Source organism: Phaenicophaeus curvirostris, chromosome 2 (genome assembly GCF_032191515.1).
Source record: "Phaenicophaeus curvirostris isolate KB17595 chromosome 2, BPBGC_Pcur_1.0, whole genome shotgun sequence".
NCBI classification, from domain to species: Eukaryota; Metazoa; Chordata; class Aves; order Cuculiformes; family Cuculidae; genus Phaenicophaeus; species Phaenicophaeus curvirostris.
In genome coordinates, this window is record NC_091393.1 from 77,625,423 (window position 1) to 77,646,499 (window position 21,077).

Here is a 21,077-nt window from a genome sequence, read left to right on the forward strand (position 1 = left end):
TAGTGCTGATTTTGAGATATAAACTACTAGTCACCAAATACGTGGAGAGGATAGCTGTTGAGTCGCTAATAGATACTAACTAGTTACCCGAATATGAAAAGTCTTTTTTTTTTACACAAGTCCTAGAAAACACTCTTCTTTGTATATGATAAGCAGAAATTCAGCTCAAAACTTGTGTCTACGGAAGCATGTATTAACATTGACAAGGAAGTTATATGCTCAGTTACAAGGTAAGCTTGCAAGGACTACAATATGGTAGAAATGCAGATGGGGAAAAAAACAGTGTTTGGATTGTGAGTAAGACAAAAATCACATGCAAATGAACAGCTAATGGGATTTAGTAGTAAAGTGCGTCAAGAATCATACGTAGAGATAATCTGAGACCCCAGTAATGTGTGTGCTAAAGCTTTATGCCAGCCGATTATTGCAAGCTGGCCATGTCGCATACACTCTTTGGTGGAGGGTCATGCTCATCTCACAAGGTAAGTGTTCTGAGGGCAAGCACCCTCTTCTTCCTAGGAAAATCCTGATCTTCAATGTGACCACAGGTGCACAGGGTTTGCCTCATCTTACATCTCATACAAAAAGTAGCACAGAGCATTAGCAGACCCCCTTCCCCTCATTTCTAATCATCTGGCATGGCTGGTGCCAGAGGCCGGATACCAGGCTTGATGAGCCAAGGGTTTGTCCTGCTGCAATTTCCCATATTCCTGTGTAACACTGCTCTTTTGTTTTATCTGCTCTATGTCTGTCTCCTGTGCAGCCTGGTAGAGCTGGAGAAGGAAGTCAATAACATAAAGACTGGATTGAAAGCTGTTGAAGCTGTAAGTATCTGAATGTCCCCAAAGTGCCACGCTTAAAATATCTCACTTAGAATCAGGAGTACTATATATTTTATAATAAAAGAAAGTGGGCTTGATTTTTCCGTTCCTTCCCATTCCATTCCAGAATGCATTAACCAAGAAAAAACAAATAAAACTTCTCATGTGGAGCTCCTGCTGATGTTCTTAGCAGACTTAAGCCTTATGAAAAGGGTGTTTGATCTCAGCCTGGAAAGTAAAAGGACAGTTTGACAAATGGCATGAAAGAACTAAAAATTCTTGCTTTGTCTTACCAAGGGATGGCTGGCTGATGAGCAAATGTTTCACTGGCTCTTGGGGTGGTAGTAGAAAGGTAGTACATTATTGTATGCAACCCTAACCTAAGCACTCCTTGGGGAGGTAAAGGAAAAGATAGACTAGTTAAAGATGAGGGAATTGAGCTGGAAGAAAAAACAACAAGGGTGCTTTTTTCCCCTGCTACTAGTGAAAGGCTTTTAAGCTGGACTTAGGTTTCCTTTATTCAATTTATACATACATAGTGCAGAGCCTTCCACCTCAACAGAGAACAGTGCAAAATGGATGCATTTTATGTACTGAATTATAAGGGTTAAAAATGAGGGATGGGCCTAAATGCTCTCTGGAGTCACAAGTTCGTGTGTCACAAGCTGTGGGTCTCCTACCTGGAAACCTGCTCTAGTTAACATGTAGGATTTGTTCCTGGGGAAAGATTTCAACCTTCCTCAGGCAAGAGAGAACAGAGCAGGACACTATATTCAGTGGCACGAGGTAGGAACTCTCATATTTGCCTCTTGCTTATTCCATTGACATTTTTTTTATGGCTTTGAACAGCCCCATGTATTTTTCTCCTTTCTATGAAATGGCAGCTACAAATACCTACCTCTCAAAAGTGCTGATGCAAGAAGTGGCAAGTTATGTATTTGCACAGCAGTTAAAAATGTAAAGATTAAAGGGTATTGTCTCTGTCCCTCTCTGTCACTCTGTTGTCACTGTCCCTTAATGTCTCCCGTCATCTGCACAGACAAATGTATTCTGTCTGTAAGAGCATTGTTCTCTCTTTGCCAAGTATAGGAACAAAATGTTGTGTTCAGGGTGATGCTGGCATTTCTTTTCTGTTGGATAAACTAAAGCCAGGATAGAGCCAAGAGACAAGGCAGAGGTCTTCAGAACTCAAGAAGGTCCCTGCTGTGCTTAGCTGTTCTTTTCCCTTTCAAATGGGGCTTTATTAGCCACACTTTTCATTGTCTTCAGGAAATTCACCTGTCTTTTTCAACTCATGTCAGTTTTATACTAGTGGAGCATTCCAGATGAGGAGCATTCTGCACTGGGACTGCTGGCAAAGGGACCAGTTGTTGGGAATTTGCATTGGGTGGTTTCTGTGCAAGGATTATCTATCTATAAGGGCTAACACAGGACCCTCCAGTTCTTCTCATCCACTATGAGACAGACAGTGATGACTGTTTTTCTTTCACCTGGTCTGAGTTTGGTTTGGCTCTGGTGGCAGAGGAAGGGATCCTTGTTCTATCAGCATCCCCGAGGCTGTCTGGCTGTCTCTAGCAGTTCATTGTGTAATTAGCCGATGATCCTCCCATGAAAAAGCAAGATTTCCAAGCCTTATTTCTGGATTGTTGGGGTAAGCGAGAACACAGCAATGAGAAGACATACTGCTGGATACATGGAATGCAGTGTTTGGGATTCAACAACACCTTTAAAAGGAAGGCTAGCATGGACTTTGTGACATGGAGAGGTGCGCTTTGGGCTGGGACAGAGAATTCCTTACATTGAAATGTCAGTACCTACTTCTGTTTTGCTTTTCGTGATTGGGTTATTTGTCCAGTTGTGTTTACAGCCAACTCTTCTCCTTTTTCCCATACATGGATTCCATGGGCAACCTCCTCTTCCCGTGCAACAACCATCATCTTCCCTTCTAAGACTTCTCCCTGCTGTGGTATTTTCATCTGGGGCTGCCAGCACCTCTGTCTGCTTGCTCAATTTGTGGTTTTCTAGCATGCAAAAAGCAGCACTATAGCAACAATAGAAGATCACTGTCAGGTGGAAGGGGGAGGAGGGGAAGGTGTGATTCTTGACTCCATTCCAGTGTGTTCTCACCACAGCCTTGGCTCCAGTGACTGAGAAGTTTCTTCAAGGCCCCTTAAGAATAGAAAGCTAAAAATAGTTTAACAGTCAGATGTTCTTAAAGGTACTACTGACCCTTTGCCTTCCTGGACTTGCAGCTTTTCATGAAAATAAGACTTATTCCTTTGTTGAGACACCTGCAGCTATTGCCTTTGCATAAGGTGCTTCCAGAAGGACAGCTAAGTAGTTATTTGTCTTCTACAAATCAGGAAATTAATTCTGTCAGCAGAGCCCTTTTCTTACACAGCGAGGAGATGACAACCACCGCTTCAAAAACCACTGCCATGGCTGAATCATTTAATTTCTCTAGAGAACCAGCAGCCCACCCCACCAGGGGCAGTGCTAGCTTCTGCAACAGAGCTGTTATGGCTAGTGTGGACCATTTTTAGAAGATACAGAGGAGTTTCTTTTTCTCTGGCATTTCTCCTGGGCTGATTACATAGTCATGCTGGTTACTTGTATGGGATTTTTTTTTTTTTTTTTTTTTTTTATTTTGGAAGAGTTATTCTGCAGGGAAGAACTGAATTTGAAATTCAAAGACAGACCACCTAATCTTAATTTCACTTTGAAAAACATTGCTCTCTAGTGATAGTCCCAAATGCCATAACTTTCAACTGTGAGTAAGTTGACAGAACTGTTATACTTGCTTGGTTAGGGAAAAGGGAGGGAGTAGATAGAGTAACTTTCAGCTAAATAGTAGCTTAAAAATTAGAATGGGAAAGAATGGCTGAACAAAATATGTATAATTTTAGAAGCATGTGAAGTAATGTTTCCTGTACTTGTAAGGTCCAATTCAAAGTGACTGTAACATAAAGACAGTTCATTGCAAAGTGGTGTTAACTGAGTAATGCTCCCAGGACCGTCCCTTGTGTTGTATTAGGAAAACCAGTGGAGGAGAGGATGTAATGTAAAATGGGAAGTTGCACTTCTTTACTGTGTCTTTTCTCTGGCCACCTGCTTGTTGCTTTTCTTGCCCCTTTTCTGCTTAGTGGTCTTTCCTTGTAGTGGTTACATTGTCTTTCCAACTCACACCAAACCAGAAGATATATCACATGTGATTTTAGATTGTTGATGGTCAGAGTCATTCTTAGCGTTCAGCAGCACGTGGAGCAAATCCAGAGGAGTTCCTCAGTGTAGATGATTATAAACCTATCTATTTGGCTCTGTGAACCAGTATTTTGATGACCAGTAACAGGAAGCACAAAAATGCGTGTAGCTAGAGTTAGAGCCAGAACAAAAATATTTTTTTCTGAAGGGAACAGAGGGTCAGATTGTAACTTGACCTGCTGTTTCATGCTGCTTTCTCTACAGAGAGAGTAAGACTTTATCATTTCTACTTATACAGCTGAGAATAAAGATGAGGCCCAGATTACCATCTCATTGTCCCCATGAGACTGTCAAACTGTATACAAGCCAAGTACAGGCATTGGACACTGCCAGTCTTGCTCTTAACTTAATCATTTTGAGGAGCTCTATAGCTCTTTCAGTGCCATAAGCATAGTGAATAGAGAAAGGGAAGAGACAGCATAGGTAATCTTAGCCTAAAACTTAAAAACTTGAGCCAGAAACAAAGGATCTTACTTTTTTTTATTTCTTTCTGTAGGTAGCAGACAAGTAAAGCTTAGGTTCCTATAGGATAATGTCTTTTTTTTCCTTTGTTTCCCCCCTCCCCCCCCCCCATGATTCTTGTTATCACAATAGCCCCGGTTTATAACTCTTGGGTTTTATGATATCCAAGCTAATGCTTACTGGTTGTAAGGTGGTAGCAAATGTTGTACCTGATGTATTTCTGCTTAATCTTCAGTGGGAGAACCAGTTTTAATGGTTTTTGCTGTCTACCTTGTGCTTTTCAGAGAACTAAAGGGGAGAGTCGAAGGCACTATATAGTTTTTTCACACATGTACAGATTTCCCCAGGTGTACAGCATTTTGAACCACCCTGGGAAGAGAAGATGGAGGGAAACTCACTATTAAAAATTCCAAATTCACTTACTACACAGTTCAAATTCTCTATTATTTGTCACTCTGCTTAGGAAAAAAAATGCAGCAATTTGTGTACTTGATGCAAAAATTGTGAAGTTGCTTTAGAAATTCAACGTGTTGGTGGCTTTCTTGGGAGTGGTGGCTGTTTGAGGATATAAGGAACTGTCACCAAAACCTTCCTTCTTCCTACTTTAACCTTCCTTCTCATGCTGAAAAGGCAAAACCTTTGACTTAGTGAGAAACTGGTTTTGGAGTTACAACTCTGGATGAATGTTGAGTATGTGTGGAGTGGGAGAAGAGGATACTCTTTCTTCTCAGCAAGGAAGGTTTGACACTTGCCTGTCTATATGTCTTACATCTTCTTTCAGGAACTTGATTATCAGAAGAGACGCATGCGGGAACCAGGGGACAGGTTTGTTCCTGTCATGAGCGATTTCATCACTGTGGCCAGTTTCAGCTTCTCAGAGTTAGAAGACCTTCTCAATGAAACGAGAGACAAGGTATGAATACATTTTGAAGTGTGTGGGGTTTCACTGGCTCAGTCAAAAGCATGAATCAAAATAGAAGCAATTTCAAATGCTGGGACTGTATTGAAAACTCTAGTAGACACTGAAAGTGGTTTAAGCTGAAGTTTCTGACTTTTCCTAGTCTAGTTTATAGTAATTCAGAATATATTTTGGAATTAAAAGAAAGGTCAGTGCTTTTGCCCACTTCTTACTAATCTTTCTTAACATTATCTATGTGGCATAGAATTGCCACGATGATGTCTGTACCAGGGTACCACACCCAACTGTGTTGCTGAAAGGAGTATCTTTTAAGCAACCTCTCAAAAAGAGGTCATTGGTTACTGTGACTTCATATCTTTTACCTTCTGCTTCTGACTTTATCCCACTCTATTTGTTTAGCTGGGGACGTTTGTGCTTCATTTCTTTCCTTTTAAAATGCACCTCTGGGTAGTTTGGTAACCCTGAATACCTGATCTTTTCCGGTTGTGCCTCTCTGTTACTGCTTGTGTTTCAGTGCAAGGATAGAAATCCCAAACATACATAGTTTGGCCGACGTTCTTGGATCTTCTTCTCACACAGCCAGCACCATGTGTGTTATTCTTCAGGTGCTGCTGTGATCGTTTTGTCTTTTCACTCTCTGCACCTCAATTAGCAGATTTGTACAACTTGTTCCTTGCTGATTATTGGAGCTGACATTAATCCCTCTGTCTCTCAGCTAAATGAGAAAGAATTTTTATGACAAGATCGTAAGCATATGAAAATGTTTGGAGAAGAGCAAGGTCTAAAGTAAATTATGTGTAATGGCAAATCTGCCTTTATTGGCTGGGATGTTAAAAGTGCTTGGCTTTATGAAGCAAATGCATTATTTCTTTTGGACTGAATTGTTTCCACTGGTGGTATCAGTCCTTGCAGCATTAAGGGACCTATTTTATTAATGAAACCTGTGCCATTAGGTTTTGGTAAGCTTTAGATTTGCAAGGCTAGGCAGAACACAGGCTGAGGAACTGAACAGTAAGGCTCCTCACTCATCCAGTTGCTCTGCATTGATATGATTCTGTAATTCAAAAGTATTTCCTTTGCAGTGGAGATAAAATTTATAATACTGACTTGCAGCTGTGAACACCAGGGGCTACTTGTCAGCTAGAGCTAGCTGCCCTAGCAAACGCCAGTGAGGTGGTAGTTATTATGGTACTCAGAAGGCAAAGCTGGGCAGTCCAAAACTTGTTAATGTTGTAAGGAAATTTTGAGGAGAATCATATGCCTATTTTTTTAATTGTCATGTTGCGTCAGAAGATTCAGACTGCTTCCAACATAGTAATGTTCACACTATACAGGCTTTATAATCACAAAACCAATATTTTACATTCCATGCTTCCACTAGATTTACTGAGAAAAGTTTAGTTTTCTATGGTTTGGGGGCTTCTGTTTTATAACTGGGTAAAATTTTCATCTACGTTATAGTTGGCTCACATTTCTGGAAGTGATTTCACTCTGTCCTTGGCTTAGACTGCCCACTTCTGGTTTGGTGTTATAGATGGTGGTGGTCCTTTCTTTTGGCACACTCGGACAAAAGCCCAATGTAGATTCTTTTCAAAGTCAGTCAAGGGTTAAAAACCAGCAAGTGGTACATGTCTTGCACAGCAATGCAACATTTATTGATCAGGCACTTGCACAAAAAATGCTGTTCTTTCGCTTTAAGAATAACCAGAGAATCTCCCGGCAGACGGACCAATATGTCTGGAAGTTGCATGGTTTTTTAGACATAGCCAACATAAAGCACTCAATGTAGAGAGATGTTTTTCTTTTAATGACTATAACATGCTTAGAAAATGTTTCTCTACCTTCTCCTCACACACCCTCACTACGTTTGAACACATGCCATTCCAACTTCTGCTCAACCCATGGCTTTGGTTCTTCCACTGGTGAAAAGCTGCTTTTGGACTCCTAAAAGGGAACTGCCTGTCCTTACCAGTGCTGAGCTATTTCTCATGTTTGCCTTGTATTATTTTTCCCCTCTCTTCTTCCTCTTTTCCCCCTTTTTCTTAAGAAAGAAAACGAAGAGGAAAAAAAAGGGGGTGGGGAGGGAGAAGAAAGCTAGAAATTTTCAACAAACCAGATGTGCTTATAACATCTTCCAACCTCAATGGGCTCTCTGTGTTTGTTGAATCACAAGCTTTTTTCTTACCATGGAAACCTACTATAACTAGCCAACTGAAGGAAGAGAGGGACCAAGACATCTGATTATCCTGTTCTTTCTTTTTTTGATTTCTCAAAGCAAATTGAAAAAAAGGTAGTGGGAGAGGGAGGACTTTTAAAAATAACCTCATGAGCCCAGGAAGAGTTAGTCTGCTTCAGAGATTTATTACTAATAATGAAACCCTAGTTTTAACAGCTGGAGTTGGATATCCTTCTAAATATAGAGTTGGCTAATTGATTGCCATGAGTTAATCAAAACCATGTTTCCTCAGCTGGGATTTAAAACAATACATATTATCTTTTCAAACCTGGGAGTTTTTTAGTTTTTCTAAATGTTTTTAGTATTAGCAAAAGTAACTTCTTAAAGGAATAAAATTATGGAAACAATCCATTACTAAGGTGTGGTGCTGACCTTCTCTGTAGAGGATATTTTTAACAATCCCATGTAGTACTTTTTTGGCCTTATTGCTTAAACAGGACTGATTACAGTTAGTGGCTATGGGGAGAAAGTAATATTTTAAAGTTAAAGGGCCAGTTGTCAGATGCAGGCATCCATGTTTACAGTTATAAGGCTTTCTCTGCTCTTATCTTCATGCAGTAAACAGATGGCTTGGTTAAGAATTGATTGAAAACTTAGACTGACTCTTTAAACAGCCTCCTTAGCACAGCTGGTTCTTGTTCTTTTTGTGTTTTTCTCACTTTCAATACCACTTTATAAGGGAATATATAGATAAGATCAAGGGATAATGTTTTCTGCCATTTCCTGTAAACTGGAACATGGGGGCAGGAGAAAGTGAAATTCTGCCCTGGAATCCTCCACCAGTTTTTACGTGTTCGGATAGATGAAAATTTGACTTTTTCACATCAGAATGAACAGAATGGAGTTGAATTTTATTTGTGATTTTTTTTCCCCCTGTTTCCTATGGGGAAAGAATGAAAATGCCAAGGCAGAGGAACAGTGACTTCCCATGGCACGAACCTTTGAAAAGGTGACATTTGCCCTATATGAAGACTTATAACATACTTAAATGTTGACTAGTACGAACTTAGATCTCTAGGCTGCTTCATAACTGTTCTACTTTGTGCTTGCTCTATAACAACCCTATTTTTAAAATGTTTTGGATCTTCCTAGAAGAAAAAAAATCTGTTTAGTCAGGTTTTGCCATTTCTTTGATGAATAGCAAACTTAAGTTTCTCTAGAAGCAGAAAGGCCACTGCCTGGGCAAGGCTGATGAGGAGGGTAGGAACAGTATCCATTCCCAGTATTTGTCATGACAGCTTCTCTCAAGCAGGGGATATATATTTATCATCGTGGAGACTGGAGTTCAGACTCTGCACATGTAATTAGTAAGCTCAGCACACATAGTAACTGTTTTGAAGAGCAGAAGGGCAGAGGAAGCCAAAATCTATTTAAGAAATTAGTAATTAATGGCAGAATGTGATTAAGCATATGGAAATACTATAGTTCAAGTGCCAGTTACAGGCTAGCCACATCAGTCAGTCATTTTTTGGGGACTGGTATTTTCTGTCAACCACTGGGGCTAATGAAGAAGGAAAAGATCAGGACAGTCAAGAAAGCCAAGATGGGATGTGTTAGAAAGGGCATGGACTGACACCATAGCCTGCTCTCAGAAACAGCCATTTGTTAAATAAATTATGTATGCGTTATACCCTGGCTTAGAACTGCGGATGCTTCAGGGCAGGTTGGCATCTAATGTATCAGAAATGTTTATAGCACCTGTATCTTGATTTTGGGGCTGCCAAAGTCACTTTCAGAATCCTGGGATAATCCTGTAAGAACGTTTAGGCACAAGGAGAGCTGGGCCCAGCACTATTTGAAATTGGCCAGACTCTGAACCTGTCCCATAAAGAAAATAGTCATTTATTTGATCTGACTTGGTACAAGATTGGAGTCTTCTTAACAGCAAATTCAAGATTACTTTTCTGGGAAAGATGGTTCCTGTGGCATGGCTACATGGTATAATTCATTTCTACTTTATCTTCTCTTGTAATAGGCAGCAGAAAACTTTTTTTGTGACTGGTTTTGCTCCTCCTTATGGAGCCCCATTCCTGCCATTTCCAGAGCTCTTCTGCCACTGTTTAACATTTTGTTGGCAAGCACAGCAGAGAGTGTGCGCACTGCTGTCCCGCTTTCACTCTCCTTGCTAAAATGGCTTTTTAAAATAAACAACTGTCTAAATGATTTGCTTTGGCAAGGGGATGAATTCAGTGGAAAGTTTGGCAGAGGAAGCAGAGCTGGCACTGAGCTTGTGGACCTGTTATATCATGGAGCCTTAGGGGCCCTTATGATGTAGAAGTGAATTTTGTCATGAAAAGAAGAGATACCATCCTGTATTACAGTGGAAAACCTGCTGAAATACAGCTTTCCATCTTGCTTTTGCTCATGTCATCTGTCCCCAAGTGACTTCAGGAATAAGGAAGTTTCAGCCCTCATTCCATGATACTACAGCACATTGCAAAAATTCTGGGAATTCTTGCATGCATGAGGACTTCACTACAGATTTCATAATTGTGCACGGTGGCTGGTACTGTTTGACAGGCAACCAGCCCATGAAGCAGTGGAGTAATTTGTACAGGGTAACACAAAAGGTGCAGCAGGGAGCAGAAGAGAGGACTGGAGTCTGGAACCCCTCGGTCTGCATCATTCTGCCTCTTATGCCCTGAGTAAGGCAAGCAGTGTCGTTTTAGCCACTGTGCACAAGTAGGAGCTTGGGCTCCATTCCAGGTTTAGGGAGGCTGCCTCCAGCATCTTGCTGCCCTTCGACATAGCACTGGTGCTTTGAAAAAGCACATGTGATCACAGAACAAGAGTTACAGGGAAACAGAAGTTAAACAGAGGAGTCTGTCAATTTAAACAGTGAAAAGGTAGTGTGGCTCTCTTTACAGTATTGAAATTGATGTAGTGCCCTATAGATGTGAACAACTGATATTTTTTTTTGTCATTTTGTATATCAGGCTAGTGGAGCAACACTTTCTGTTCTGTAGTGAATGCAGAAAGGAAGGTTCAGAGAGGGAGCACGAGTTCCCAAGCAACATCTTGGGCAGAGCTGGCAGCCAAGGCTGGATCTCCTGACTTGCCTTCTTCTGCTCAGTCAGCTTTTTTCCAGAAGTGGTAGAGAAAGAAGGAAAATGTTTATTTCAGTGAACCACAGGTTTTTCTTTCATAGTTATTTTGGTACATCTTGCTCACAGAATTTTTCTTTTTATCTTTCACTGCTTTACAGAGAGTGACTGTGACCTACTAAGCCATGTTACAGGGCACCAAAGACGGGCTGCTTTCAGCCTCCTCCTTGTTGCAGCTTGGAGACCACAACACCTTATACTTATGAGTGTTTCTGGAAGGCTCCCAGGCTGCTGGATCTTTCCAGCACAGCAACACTGTTCCTTCTCTGAGTGGCAGTGAGGAGGCAGTGGCAAAAGCCTTTCTGCCAGTGTGACGAGAACTAGCTGGTGCTTGTTGCTGGGTGACAGGCCACGTACAGAACATTTGCAGACAACAACACCCTCTAACGGAGGCTCCTGTGTATGTAGGATTCAAGAGCTCCAGGCAAGGACCCCACCTCCTTTTCAACCCTCAGCATCCCCAAGAGAACAGGGCGTTCATGGGTAACAATAAGCTCGATTCCTGTGTGCCCCCTCACATTTGCTGTGCACAGGAGGAATGCAGGGTTCAGAGGCAGCGCATTGCTAGGTACAATAGCCATCTCCTGTGGTCTGCCCCTTGACTTCAGGCTTCACAGGAGGTGGACAAGCCTTCATTCTAGCTGGCAGCTCTAGCCGCCACTCTTAATTTCTGCCTTATTTTCAGTTTTCACAGGAGTTAAGTGGGAAGAGATTTCAGGTAGCACATCTCCTGTGAGCAATGAGCTTCAGGCACTCAATGTGTTCAAACGACATGGCAATGCCTGTGCTGAATTCTTTCTCTGGCACATCTGCTCCCCTGGCTGATGGGTGTGCTGGAGCAGACAAGCCAACAAAATATAGCACATGGTGATGCTTTCTCTCCTTCTGCAGTATTGACAGCCTGTATTCTCTCTGCTGAAGAGCTAGTGCTGCTCTATGTGGATTAATGGAAGACTTCTGCACTTTCCTATTAATCAAGCAGACTATGTGTACATTACATACAGAGAAAATACGTATATACAGAGAGGGGTAGGGAGAGGAAGTAGGTGTGCATACTTGTGTGTATGTGTTAAAAACTAAAGGAGTTAAAACACAGAAGTATTTTGTTGCTTTTTCCATACTCTGAAGTCCCTCCATGACTTGCTGCTGTAGTGCTTCCTACAACTCCTGCCGTGTTTGGTAGCTCAAAGCAACTTTCATTTTTTCCAACACTTTTTTTATTATTATTATTCTCCAGATACTTTGGGTTTCTTTGTTTGTTTCTGGCTGAGAACACAGCCTTTTTAAAGAAAAAAGAAGCTATTGCTTCAAACTGCTTTGTGGGCCTGGCAGGAAAACCAGAGGAGGATAGATGCCGAATCTCTCAGGCTGTGCCAGAAGGAAGCTGCTTTCCTTGGAGATTTTTTCCCCCTGCAGTTGACTGGGAGACGTTGTTTATGCTTCACCTGGTACAGGGCCAGAAGGATTTATAAGACCTTCTTCCAAGCTAACTTTGTGCTTTGTGTTGGAGCTTGAACTGTTCTTATTGTTTTTTCCATTCTGCAAGAACACCCACCTAAAAGAAGGGAAGTTGGGCTGTGTTAGTATGAGCTGAATACATTCACAAGAGATTTTGAGGGCAGTCCACAGCCTGGGAGAGTCTGAGTTTGGTTTGGTAAATCCTGAGGTCTGTAAGGGTGCTCTACTGCTCGGGGGTGGTGTGTTAAAGTGCAAGGAAGGAATACTATGGGATCTGTGCATCAGACCTCCAGTGCCACCAGGAACTCATTGCTGGTGCTGCCTGTTGCATTACAGAGGTGTGTGAGTGATGGTGGTTGGACAATGACACGGCTTTTGGATGTGTACTCTTATACTGGACTTAGTGGATGTGTGTGCACATGCTGTTGACAGACTATATGTGCACGCACTGAGTGCAGTTTGTTTAGTACAGACGCATGCTTGTATGAGAGCAAAGAACAGAGTACAACTACTGCAGGACTGATGTCCAAGAGCATATCCCAATCAGAACTGCCCTGTGACTGAAGTCCTGCCAGTTGGCTGACTCCACTTGCATCCTGCAGCCTCAACATTTGCCTTTTAAAATAAAAGCCACTTGTGATGTTTTCGCTCTCTTTTAAGTCTGCCTGGGAGCCCTGGCTGCTTTCCTTGCCCCTCTCTCTTGTCATGTCTGTCCATAGTCTCTTCTCTCTCAGGCAACATGCTGACTTAGAGGACTCCAGAGTGATGGATGGCATAGCAAGACTCCTGAGAGGACGGACTGTAAAGTTATTGGAAAAGAACCCCCTCTAGCTCCAGCCATTTTAAAAGTGGACTTGAGGCATAGGTGGAAGGGAAAAGAATGGGCTAAACTTACTTGTTTGGTAGTTAGAGTGGACTAAAACTAGTTTCTCCAGCTAGCTCACTGTCTTCTGTGCCCCTGCTGTCCCACAGCTGCAGCTAAGATGTGGCCAGACAGTCATCCTCTGAAATTACTCCATCACCCTCAGATACTGAACATGGGTTTTTTTGTATAAGCGGACAGCTGGTGATCTCCAGCACTGTTGCCCCATGTTGCCCAAAGTATATCCAGGAGAGCAGATTCTTCAGGGACAGAGGCACCTGCCTTGAAGGGAGGCACTTCTGTTGCCAGAGGTAGTTTCTGCTCTCACCACATGAATGTTCAAGAGGTATTGAATTACATGTGCGATTACTCATAAGCTTTCCACACTGTCTTCACCAAACTGCCTGCCTAATCGTTGTTCTTGTGTTTTCTGCCCTCTTGACAGTACGCCAAGGCACTGAAGCATTTTGGAGAGAGTGAGGGCAAGATGCAGCCAGATGAATTTTTTGGCATCTTCGACACTTTCTTACAGTCATTTGCAGAGGCCAAACAAGACCTGGAGAATATGAGGAAGAAAAAGGAAGAAGAGGAGCGCAGGGCACGCATGGAGGCCATGGTGAGGGACTGGGCACAGGAAGGAGTTTCCTTCCATCCCCTTTTCATGTCTCAAGAGAAAGGTTGAGAGAGTGAATTCCAGTGTTTGTGTCTTGTCTATATCCTTCTCCCTGTCACCTCTGTTTGGTGCTGTTCTCGTTCTCTTTGCAAATGATGCCATTTTTCCTGCTGACCATCCTGTCAGATCTCTGTACTATTTGGCTTTTGGGTTCAGATGCCGAATTTAGCCCTGCCTGTTATGCCCTGTCACTTCTCAGGATGGTGCTCCCCCTGCCCAGTGCTAGACTACCCTGCTTTTGTGCTGCAGACTCTGTGCAAAAGTTCTGGGAGCCAGATATCCCTTGGTCCTGCCAGCTGGTCAGCTTCCACTTAGACTCCATCACCAGCTGCTGGCATGCCTGTTGCCTGACAGGATACAGTGACACAGCGGATGCCCTGGCGCCTGCAGTCCACTCAGGCAGTATCTCCTTCTGGCCAGCCTTAGTGCCTTGATTACTGGGCCACATCTGGCCTTGACGTGGCAAGAAAGCTTTTGTGCATCATTGATTTTGCTGCTGGGACACAGACATGTTTGTCCCCAGGGGTTCATGTGAACCAGCCTCCCCCTCTAACCTCAGCTTTTCCTGAGGTCTGAGGACTGCTCAGCAGTCCCCTGTCTCCTTCCCCCCTGCCAGTATTTAACTCTGGCTGCCACCGTGGCCCCAGGTCTCACTGTGGGGAGTTGCTGCTTTAAAAGTTTGCTGAGCCAAATGCACCAGTTCGTGCCTTTCAGAAGAGGAGAGAGGTAAAACAACAGGATGCCAGCAGTTTTTCTGTTGAACATGGATAAAATGCCAGGGATTAGGCTCAAATTTCCTCTCAGTCAGCCTGTAAAGTGCAGAAGTCTGCTCTTAAAGCACTAGGACAGTTTTTTGGGCCTAATATGCCACAAGAGAGGTTGCAGTTTGCTTATGGAGAGATTCTTCCTGCAATGTGAGGCTAGTGCCTAGAGTGAGTGACCTGCTTTGGTGCATATATCCCTTGCTCCCTCTAATCTTGGAGCTGAACAGTGGGGAGGGATAACCAAGCTCCCTGGAGCTGCTCTAGGGAGACCAAGGGCATCATATTGACAGGTGGATCTATCCAATGGTTTTCAAAATCAGTAGTTCTGTTTGAGTGCTCTTTGTGTTTGTAATGTTTCTCTTTCCAGAGTTGAGGCAACGTGCCTTCCTCTTCCCATCACTGCAACACACTGCCTCCATCTAAACATAAGCTGTCTGGTAGACAGAGTTTCTGTTGATGTTTTGATATATCACACAATTTTCATTCTCCAGTGTGTTTAGCGTGTGGCTTTCTGGGGTTTTTCCTTCTTTTCCTCCTTCTGCAGGACTGCAGCCTTTCTGCCTGTCAGTTTAACTAGCTATGCCTCAAGCACAAAGCTGCTTGTGACTGTTGTAGTAACAGTTTGTATAGACACATCCAAACTAACTTTAAACTCACTAGGCTAGGAACTGTCAGCATATTAGGTACTGCCACACTAAGATCATTGAAAGTCTGGTCCCAGAAGCTGGGTAATTACCTATACCAGCATAACTTGTAGACTGTCATCTGGCACAGCTACTTTGCTGGCACTGCCTGAATGTAAAATAGCAGCAGCATAGACAGATCCCATGTGTACTCTTTGCTCCAGGGTAGAAGTGCTTTGTGAGGCAAACGTACGATGCTACTCATTCCTCAGCTCTCCTGCTTTCTGCTTGCCTGTGAAGAAGACAAGCCCAGTATGGTCGCCTGTTGCCCTTGGCACAGGTGATGGCCTTGTGGATAAGATCGTAATCTTTTTGCCCTAAACTACACTGGCACATCTTAGCTGCCTCTTGGCAGTGTAGCTAGTGGTCTAATGTCTCTGTTAAGTAATCCTAAAACTCTGTGTCTTTCTTCACAGCTAAAAGAGCAGAGGGAGAAAGAGAGGCGACAAAAGAAAGCAAAAGCTGGAAGCATATCTGAAGAGGGTGGGGAGTTTGATGACCTGGTGTCCGCTTTAAGGTCGGGTGAAGTCTTCGACAAAGACTTATCGAAGCTCAAGCGTAACCGCAAGCGTTCGGGCAACCAAGGCTTAGAGACAAGCCGGGAGCGGGTGGTGACAAAGCTAAATTATTAATTACAAGGGGAAGAAAAATAATCAACCAAAAGAAGATCATGAAAAAGTGCAAAACAAGGAAAATGAATGTGTGCAACAGTGCCTGTCTGACAGCTGCCCCAAAGGATTTCTTTGGTCTATGGCTAGAGACATTACCTTTCCATGATCAGCTTGCCTCTCATCCCTCTTCTGTGCTCCTAATTTGAACCATTATGAAAGTGCCTCTAGGGACCCAGCAGGGCCGATGACTGGGCAATGCAATGCTGACAGATTTTCTTCTGGGAATTTATTGTGTCATCAAAGGCCTCATGATGATGACAGAAAGTACTTGGGCTTTGCAAACTGCGTCACAGCTGGAGAAAGATAATTTTTCTGTGTGCCAAAGTGAAAATTAGTCACGATCTCCATCTTGTTGATAATAAGCAAGACTAATTTCAGAGCAGCTCTGTAAACACCTGTCACTTCTTCAAAATCTTGTCAAATGTGGCTCTCATGGTTTCCAATTCCCCTCCAAAATTGGATTTTATAAACCATTGATTAGCACCTGAAAAATGCTTTTGATCTCATGATCCGTATAATATTTTTGTGGCCTACACTGTCCAAAGCAAGATGCTCAGATGGAAGTAATCTGGTTCTGGAACAAACTAAAATTCAACACTCAGATCAACGTAAAATTCTTCACAAAAGTCTTTTGGATTCTGCTTTTCTAGAAGCAATTTTCTAGATTTTGTTGATGGTTGAGCTTCGAAGCTATGAAATGCATCTTCTAGGAAAGAAACTCTGGCTTTTCTTTAGAAGCCATTGCCACGTTGGGATTACAAGTATATGACTGTGGAGCCTGTTGTCATTGCTGGAGGGTGGGAGGGAAACAGAACTTTTCTTACCTGTTTGTGCAAGATTTCTTAATGCAGCCCGATGTAAATTGGGAGCTTCCTAGTATCATCCACAGGTCACAGATAGCAAAAAGCAAATGATAGCAAAAAGAACTGTGATTTTTTTCTTTCCACTTGATGCTAGCTGTGATTGCTGTTGGCATGAACTTGTCTTTCTGTCTAGCAGGCAGACCTTCACTGCACACCCCCTGCTCTTATTTAGGGGAATTGTGTAACTCAGCAAGATATGAGTGTTGTCAAAAGAGGTTGGAGCCCACAGTCTTTTTCATTTTGAAGGGATCGCTTGGGATGAACCAAGAGGGTCTCATAATGACAACTGAGAATTTTTCCAGGAATTACAGTATTGTGTAAGCTGAGCAGGCTTTGGAGATGGGTTAATTCATAAGACAAAAAAAATTATATTGAAGCTACGTGTATAAAGCACACAGTGCAAAAGCAAAGAACCCCAAGAAGAGACTTGAATTCTGTGTGTCTTCATGGCTCTTGGAAAGGGATCAGATTGTGTAGGCTGTCATGGGCCTTTTTTCTGTTGTTGTTGTCTTTTGAATCTTGTCTTCCTTTTTTATTATCTTCCCTGGAGAAGAAAAAGTAGTAAAGAAAGAAATGGCGATGGATTCTTCCTCCTAGACAGGAAGAGAGGACATTTGAAAAAAGGGACCCACCATCTACAAACTATGCATCAATAATCAACAGCACAAAATGTCAAGGAATCCCAGGGAACTGAGAAAAGCTCTATTTGTCACTTTAATATTTTGGTTTGATTTTTCTCTGAATGTCACTCAACCTCAGGCTCTGTATTGAGTCTGCAGAACAGAACTTCCTCTGCTGTGCACGCTGCCTGATCAGTATTACACACTACCAATACTGGAGAAGCAAACTGTGGTGGTTTTCTGAACACTTTGAGAGTAAAATAATTATGTAAACTATGGAAAGAAGCAATAGAGTCAGAATTGCTAAACTCTAATATTTCATTGTTTACTGAATCCTGAGTCTCTCACCCCAGAACTTCCCTATTTACGACATTCCAGACTGCCGCGCCTCTGTATAATACTCATCGTAAAGAGCTGGTATCTTACAAGAGCTGGGTGCATTCTCCTCCCTTAATATCCTGCTCCCCTTCTGGGATTAGCTATTAACAGCAATGCCTATTACAGCGGACACAAGCACCTTGTAGAAGAAAGACTGTATTTCATATAGGTTTCTGAAAGTTTAAGAAAAAAATCTCACTTTTTAAAGCATTTTTATTTTAAATTACAAAATGGATTTTTAGAAATGTCTGTTGTAAATTATATTAACAAGCTCCTTGCTGCTCCCTGAGGTAGACATGCTATATCCCAGCCCTTTTTGTTTGTCTTGTTTTGAAGCATGCCATATAAACTATGCCAGGTAAGCCATATGAGAGGTGGTAATATGTGCCAAATTGGTATACAGTTGAGTTTAGGTTTGAGTAATCCCTGAATTTCAGAGATGATGCTTTTAGGGATTAGAACATTGTAGGGTTTTTTTCCCTTCTCTGTTCTTCCTGGGTTTAGGACTTGCCCAGAAATTCAGGTGTAGTGCCAAGGTCAGTCCTGGTGCAAGATGATGTGACTCATGGCTCTGTCCAATTTACGGCTGCTTGCTCGCTTCCCAGGTACTTGTTTGATAAGGCAGACTGTCAGCATTACAGTGCTGTCAGAGAAGAAGCACCTCAGGGCAAAACCCTTAAATATAAATACAGCATTCCCCCTGCCCTGGTATTTGTGCTGTGCTTTTTGAAACTGAAGTCACTTTGCCAGGCCACAAATGTAGCAAAAGCAGGGAGAGTAATAAACCCTTTGTCCATTTGTGTACACAGTTCAACCCCGATTTAAAGAGATACAGTATGATGGTACGCAGCACTCTGGCCATGCTGACAGAGTCAAAGAAATCTGCTGTAGTTTTGCCACCTCGTTGACTCATACACAAATAAGGACTCCTATGCAACTCCTGTAAATCCTGTGGGATACTTACTCAGGTGGACAGAAAGCTCATAGTCATGCCCCTGATTCATTGCAGCTCAACGTTCTCAGTACTCTGGTGCCCCAAACTCCTGTTTTGAATCTGTTATGATGGCTGAAGGCTTTGTTCAGTGTGCTGGACAGTCCCCCGTGGCTTTTGACTCCATGGTGAATGTTCATAAAGAGGGTTTGGGGAAGGCTCAGTTACACACTGAAGCAAGTAGTGATTTCACTTAAGTGGTAACAAGTGGAAAGACCCATTAATAGGTCTGCTGTGTTAGATGGGGCTGGCTACACAGAAGGTAAGGAAAAAATTGGTTCAGCTCTAGGGCCTGGCATCAGATTCTTGCCAAAGCCTAGTTTGTCCTTTCTTCTCCTCTCGGGAATTGTAAGTGCATCTATTCTCTGTGTTTCATCAGTGGTTATGGTAGGGTTACTGTGTGCTGAAGGGGATGAGACAAGGTTATTCCTTTTCCTTTAGCGCCAGCAGAGCCTAAGCAGATATAGTAAGCAGTTGTGAGGTATAATATTAAGGCATAACCTCTTCGTTGCACTGATAGCTGGAGAAGAACTAGGGTCAACTGTTGTCCTTGCACCTGTGCCTAGCACAAGCATTTTAAGTGAAATCACTCTTATCCTTGAAAATAAGTGGAAGAGTAAGAGAGGCAAGAAAGGAGTAAAATTGAGGGCTTGTTCTGTTCTACTCTTCCTGCAAAAATATAGTCATTGCCAACTTTATGGTGAAGTTCTTTACGCCCTGAAGAGGAGATACTTTCGAACTCTCCAGACCTTGTCCCTGGAGGTCCAGTGCTCACTCACTTCTGTGTGTCTGTGTTGTTCTTAAGCAGATTGCATTAGGATGACCCCAGAAAAGACTTTAGAACTCCCTCCACCTCCCACTCCCTTTGGTCTGGGTCATTCTTCTCAGGTGGTCGTGTCTCTGGAAAAGCTACAAAGTAAAGTGACTTCAGGGCAGCAAGGTTCTTTCCATGTCCTGCAGCACAGCTATCATTCAGGCACTGGTTCCCTACAAGAGCAGGAGCGGTACTAGTGTTCAGGAGTGAGGGATTCTCCATTAGGGAGATGACCTAGGAGTCCTTCAGAAGCATCTCTGTAATGTGTTTGCAATGTCTGAGGAAGGGAAGGAATCATTAGAGGCCCTGGTGAGAGACTGTGGAGCAGGCATTTCCGTTATGGCCAGCCCCAGTGGCTGAATTTTTCCTCTTTAGGAAAGCTCACACTCTGAGCTGGGCTGCATGGGAGAAGCTTGAGACAGGAGTTTTTGTGAGGGAACAGGAGATCAGTTGTACAGTTCATGGTGTACATGATATATACAGTTTTGTTTCTGGGTTGGTTTTGTTTGTGTTTTTGTTTGGGGGTTACATGATTTTTTAAAAAAAGGTTTTAGGAATCTGTAAGGGGAACCTGTAAATCTGACACCTCTATTTATTTTGCCTTATTTTAGTTTGCTATGTTTGTATGTATACACTGCATTACAGCAAAGACTATTGAGACCGTGCCAGGGCATTACATTGGCAAGACAGCTGGGTTGGCTATTGTGCAGCAAGCAGAACTGTGCAACATGATGTGTGTGAACAGTCTTTGTGTGAGAAGCAAAGGACGAAAACACTGTTCTTTTGCTGTTGTCATAATCACTCTGCCCATGGTGATACTAGTTCTGGGTAAATGTATTTTAAAGCATGTAGTGATCTGACGCAGGTTGGTTATTTTGGAACACTTTCTATAAAAGCTGTTTATTTCTCATCATGAATCATGGTGAAAGGATTGAGAAGAGTTAAACTGCACTGTTGCTCGTTCAAAATTCACCCTTCCACACAAATTCTGACCATAATACCAGAGAAGCTTGGATAGATGGATGAAAGTGGTTTATGCTCTGTAACTTCTCACCAGTACTAACACATTGGTGAGATGAGCAGGGACAGTTCTCCTTCCTATCTTCAAGGACAAGGAAGAATAGCTTCTACATCCCCTCTCTCCTCCTCTGTCCCACCTCCACGCATTGTCCAGGGTAAACAAAGTCTTTTTACTGGTTGGTGTTTCACCTGTAGGTCTCTAGCAATCACCAGGTATTTGGCTATAGCTTCTTGGCTTCTATACTTGACATAGCAGTTTTGGGGTTGCCTGCCATCCAAACAAGTAGACTCCGTTGGGTATATTAGCTTCTGCTATCAAAGGTTGAAGAGACTAACCTGGGTAATACAATTTGGCCAACTGAAAATATAAAATTTTTATATGTCTGCGTGTGTGTTTATATATATACAAAAGCTAGCTGCTGCTCTAAGTAGTAGTTTTGATAACCACAATCCCCTGAAGATGGCTAGATTTTCCTC

At 42.6% G+C, this 21,077-nt stretch overlaps 1 protein-coding gene across 2 annotated transcripts in view; it reads left to right on the top strand.

Moving 5' to 3' along the window:
• DAAM2 (dishevelled associated activator of morphogenesis 2) overlaps nucleotides 1-20,475 on the top strand; it is a 212,208-nt gene extending 191,733 nt beyond the window's left edge. For both annotated transcript variants that reach the window (XM_069852534.1, XM_069852533.1), the window contains 4 exons: nucleotides 764-824; nucleotides 5,326-5,457; nucleotides 13,569-13,739; nucleotides 15,660-20,475. In XM_069852534.1, the coding sequence (XP_069708635.1) occupies nucleotides 764-824; nucleotides 5,326-5,457; nucleotides 13,569-13,739; nucleotides 15,660-15,875 (580 nt within the window). In that variant the 3' untranslated portion in view covers nucleotides 15,876-20,475. The remainder of the gene's footprint in view (nucleotides 1-763; nucleotides 825-5,325; nucleotides 5,458-13,568; nucleotides 13,740-15,659) is intronic.
• The last annotated feature ends 602 nt before the right edge of the window (nucleotides 20,476-21,077 follow it).